The sequence below is a fragment of the Poeciliopsis prolifica genome, unplaced genomic scaffold (genome assembly GCF_027474105.1).
Source record: "Poeciliopsis prolifica strain line A6 unplaced genomic scaffold, Auburn_PproV2 SCAFFOLD033, whole genome shotgun sequence".
Lineage (NCBI taxonomy): Eukaryota > Metazoa > Chordata > Actinopteri > Cyprinodontiformes > Poeciliidae > Poeciliopsis > Poeciliopsis prolifica.
The window spans coordinates 5476256-5481323 of NW_026562408.1; the positions used below are offsets into that span (position 1 = coordinate 5476256).

The window sequence follows — 5068 nt, forward strand, 5'->3', positions numbered from 1 at the left end:
TGGATTTTACTCTCATGTTCTCCGTCTTTGTTGTTGTACCTTCCAGATTATGTCCTATGGTCTCCTGGAAAAGATGAAGTTCAGTGCATTGGAGCTGCAGGAGTACCTTGATACGTACAACAGCAGAGAGGAGGCTGCTGTATCGGTAATTCTACCTTACTTACTGTACATATCTTCTATTTTTCAATGCAAGGGGGCAATTAAAAACATTTCACCTTCCTGTCTCAGTGGCTGCGGAACTGTAAGGATACATTTCCTAGATGTCCTGTTGAAAATGTGGTCACCTGCCAACCTGGAGACTCAGAAGAAAAGGTACATTCTTCACTCTAAAATACAAACTTTTTTAACTTTCCTGAAAACAGATTGTCTAAATACCTAAGCCAGTTCTCTTGCTTCTCCACAATGTTGTGGCACTAAACTGTTTGTCTTATCTGCGCTACTAATTCTTTATAGCCTGACTTTAGCAGTCATGGGGAATACAATGCTTTGCATGTGTTTGATTGATGGTCTGTCTTCCTCTCACCTCACTCTGATGCCCTAACATGCTCTATCGCTGTGTAGCAAATGGAGTCTCTTGCAGTAAGTTATCTCACAAGTTTCTCTACCTTACTGAAATAAGCTGCTTAACTTACTTTTCATAAGACTATCAGCTAATTAACTGTGTGCCTATGTAAATCTATGAAGAATAAGTAAATGTGTTTTTAATAATACCAGTTTGTCTGACTTCAGTTTTCCTCATGACTCTTCCAGCAACTGGAGCTTTGCCAGAGGCTCTATAAGTTGCACTTCCAGCTCCTCTTACTGTTCCAGTCCTACTGTTCGCTCATTGGTCAGGTTCACGCCATCAGCTCTGTGCCAGAGGTAAATCACATCAATGTTAACAGATACAGCTTTTGTACTTATATTACAAAATTCATCCTGCATGCCTCTAACAGTGTAAAGCTTGAAAATCTCTGTTTTACAAACTATCTGTACACACCTAATCTCCACCTTCCACCCCTTAGCTGCTAAACATGTCTCGAGAGCTCACGGATCTGAAAAGCAGTCTGCAGGCGGCAGAGGCAGCTGTAGCTAGCGACCTTGAACACAAACACCTGGCCCACACCCACGCACATGCTGCGCAGTTGGCAGCCATGGTTGTCCCTGACTTTCCCACCTCTGAGGTAGCGGTGCAGGCCATACTGGAGTGCCTTAGGAGCCACGAGTTCACCAAGGCTGTGTGCTACATCCAGGAGTGCAGGTGAGGGAGGCTCTAGAGATTAAAGGAATGTGTTGTAAAAGATTATAATGAGATTTTTCTGAGTGTACAATAAAAAAAGACAAAAAAATTAAATGCTTAAACTGAAAGTTTACAATATTATAAAACACCCCAAATATTAAGTAAACACATTCACACAAAGCATGTGCTAGTTGTGTGCTCTCATCTTGAACCTGTTTGAACTCCTCATCAGGAGGCAGTGGCCCAGCGGCGTGTTTGGTGGCAGCTCAGAGACCGAGGTTCAAACGCTGCTCAACATCTACTTCCGTCATCAGACCCTGGGCCAGACGGGCACCATCGCTCTGGTGGGCTCCCGGCAGGACCTCAGCCTCATCTGTTCCAAGTTGCTGGAGCTCAACGGCGAGATCCGCGACATGATCCGCCGCGCCCAGGGTTACCGGGTCGTCACAACTTACCTCCCCGACTCCAGCGCCTCCGGGACAAGTCTCTGACAGGACCTCAGGGGCCCCCAGCCCCCTTGCTCCCCTCCTTCATCTCCTCCACATATACAGTCATTGAAAACAGCCCCGCCTTCACCATTTCAACCTGCTCTTACAGAGGAGGCTCAGCATCCGCACACATGGCCGCTCCCTCCTCCGATATCTCTGCTTCCTCGGCTACACAGCTTCAGACAGACACCTCACTGCCTGACCCAACAGCAGAACAAGAACCATATGTAGATAAGGATGTACTCCTTCCGCTGCTGTCCTCACTGTCATCCACTGCAAACTGTGATGTCTCTTTGCATGATTTCCACAAACCAGGCCAGCGAGATTATACACTGCCGCGCACAAGACAGCCAAGGAGGATTAATTTCAGTGAGAACACAAGCTTGTACAGCCCTTTCAGAGTGTATTCATCACACATGTCTGCTCTGTCAGACAAAACCACAGCGTCATCATTTCCACCCAACGTCCTCCCGACTGTGGCGTCAGAGCCGAACTCCCTCACTCGCTCTGAATCAAATGTTATTTTTCAAGGGTCACATCTTCCCCGTTTTCCACGCTCCCCGTACAAACACCCAGACAGACACGACTCTCCTTCAACCTACTCCCATTCTCCATCATCATCATCATCATCTGTTTCTCCTGCTCCAGCCCTCCCTCCCTACCCCACAGGCCCCGAGGAGGCCGCGGCATGGGGGTGCTGCTGCTCCCTCAGAGAGGGAGCGACACCCTTATCTCGCTACCTCGGGAAAGTGGGGCAAGCCGCTCTGCCCTTGTTGAAAGTCAGAGAGCTCCTGAATACTGAACCGTCGGATGTCCAGACCTGAAACATAATTTGATCATTTCTAATCAAAAAAACAGATCTTTGTATCTGGAGAAGTGACACACATGAAGATTTTCCTCACACGGGTACATCTTTGATCTTACTGGAAACTGCAGATAGCTGCGTGCTGAAAGTGAAAGTCCTGATTTTATTTTCAGAGCTGCATATTTTAAAAATTTCAGCCTAGGTTTATTTCTGCTTGATCTGCACCTTTGAAGGCTTCTAGCTTGGACCTGTACTTTGCCTCTCAGAGGAACTTGACTGTCACTGCCTTCTTCAGTAAGGTGGTGATCTAGTGAAGGCGTCATAAGAAGCAGTGAGGAAAATGGCTGTGACACTCTGTAGCATCACTGGAAAAGTTTCATATTTTGCACCAAATGAGATGTTTGTTAGTTTTTTTTTTAAATGTTACAGATAGAAGATTATGTGACTAAGAGAAAAGGAATAAAGGCTTTCACTTTTCTCAGAGATGGAAAAGCCAAATGCTGGAGGAGCTGTTTTGAGATCTCCACTGGAAGAAGCTGTGCAATGCATGAGCCGAAATATTCTACTGTACCCCAAAAAAAAGTTCCACCTGGGGCTGACTGAAGGACTGATGCAGACGCTTGAAGATCATTTCCTATTGCTGCTCTGCATCAGCCAATCAGCGCTTCCTCTGACAACTGTTGCGAACACTGGTGGACTGTTTGTGCCGTTCTGTCTGTGGCATGCACTCCTCTCTGGCTAGCTGTAGCATCATTAGCGAGCGTGCGCACTGTATTTCTCACTGTCGTGCTCTGTTATATGTTGTGTCCTTACGCCAGGAGGACGTTGCATGTACATTCAAATATTTCGTCTGTCGGTAACCTGTTAATTATCGTTAGCGTGGCACAGCCATGGTAGCATTGTTAGTGTATGGTTTGTAGTTGCACATAAGGAAAATGCTGACATCCATCTAATATTGTCGATGTTAAAGCAAAACCCAACTGCTTACCGTCATCAGCCCTTATTTTCCTTTCACTGTACAAACGTCTTGATTCCTATTTATATCCGATCAGCAAGACAGCACTCGTTTGACTTTTATATTGATGTTTGTTCTTTCAGACCCAACTGCCATGCATGCATCTTCAGTGTTCTGTATGGAGTGTTGGAATTATTTATTAACAAAGTTATGTTTTATCTGAAAGATACATTTGTATGAGGTACACATGGGAGCTTCAAGCTCAGGTGGGTGTTTTTTTGTTTTGTTTTCTGTGTGGGAGAACGTGTGTTTGCATGCCATACAAGAAGTTGCACATTTTTAAAAGCTTTTTAGATGAAGACCGTAGTTGTTTTTTCACCGTGTAAATACTTTTACAGCTTTTGTGAACTTGTTTTGAGTTGGAGCTCTGTACAAATTGGTGTCAAAGTAAAGACATATCAAAACTACTTCTCTGAATTCCAGTCCATCATTGAGACACACAGGACAACATACACCTAAGGAGAATTTGGAGAGACCAATTACCGGTCATGTTTTTGTTACTGGTGTGGTACCCAGAGAGAACCCGTGCATGCAGATTGATAACATACAAACTCCATGCAGAAAAATCTCAGAGCAGAATTCAAACCCAGGACCTTCTGACAGCCCGATCAACTGTGCAGCCTCACATGCAACATCCATACTACACATTTGACAGCAAGCACAGTCTTTCAAATTATTTTTATTACATAATCCAATGTATATAAAGTTAGATTTTTTTTTTTCTGGAGCCAATAATGAAAAGCAAAACTAATGCTTTAATTTTCCTTTTAAAGTACCAAAAATCTATGGTACATTTTCTTCTGTCACACAGTTTGTGCATGTATAGTCTTGCAAGGACTTTATTAAAATCTAAAAAAATATATAAAAATTTGAATTTGGTGAATGTTTTTAGAAAAATTATATTAGATTGCTTAATTCCACAGTAAATATTTCTTGTACGATTGATTACTTACAAATAATGAAAACCAAAAATTCAGTGTCTGAGCAATTTTGAATATTGTGAAATTATCCATTAATGTCACACCCTAGTCAGTACCAAAGCTATCAGAGTGCTGTAGCCAACCAGTTACAGAAAAGTGAGGAGCTTCAACCTCCAGAATGTCAAGCAAATTCCATTTAGAATTGATGAACTTTACAAGGAGCTGGAGTCGGTGTCATGAGTCACAGTATGCCAAGCCTCTGCTGAACCAGAGACAAGAAAGTCTGACTGGGGCCAAGGACAGAACTGTGTCAAGGTGGTCTGAAGTTCTCAGATGAAAGAAACTTGCTTTTCATTTGGAAAAGGTTAAAATTTCTCAATTCTTCCCAGACCCAATTCTAAGCACTGCTCTTTATTCTAGGACTGAAGTGTGGATTACCATTTGTAGAGGATTTGAACCTGAAACTCTGACCACAGTAATATACTTTTAATTTAAGTATCAAGTGATAATTCACAGTTGGAGTTTTACAATTGTGTTGACTTCATGCCAAGTATTGAATTGGGTCAGTTTCTCTGCAGCTCATCCATTTTAAACCCTGAAAAGCACAAAACTAAACTGAAC

General features: G+C 43.1%; 1 protein-coding gene across 7 annotated transcripts in view; it reads left to right on the forward strand.

Moving 5' to 3' along the window:
• fryb (furry homolog b (Drosophila)) overlaps positions 1-3934 on the forward strand; it is a 56634-nt gene extending 52700 nt beyond the window's left edge. For 5 of the 7 annotated variants that reach the window (XM_055051700.1, XM_055051694.1, XM_055051696.1 and 2 more), the window contains exons 61-66: positions 47-145; positions 229-312; positions 562-579; positions 751-861; positions 1005-1240; positions 1452-3934. In XM_055051700.1, the coding sequence (XP_054907675.1) occupies positions 47-145; positions 229-312; positions 562-579; positions 751-861; positions 1005-1240; positions 1452-1710 (807 nt within the window). In that variant the 3' untranslated portion in view covers positions 1711-3934. The remainder of the gene's footprint in view (positions 1-46; positions 146-228; positions 313-561; positions 580-750; positions 862-1004; positions 1241-1451) is intronic. The other 2 variants (XM_055051695.1, XM_055051701.1) reach the window with 1 other exon arrangement.
• Positions 3935-5068: the final 1134 nt, after the last annotated feature.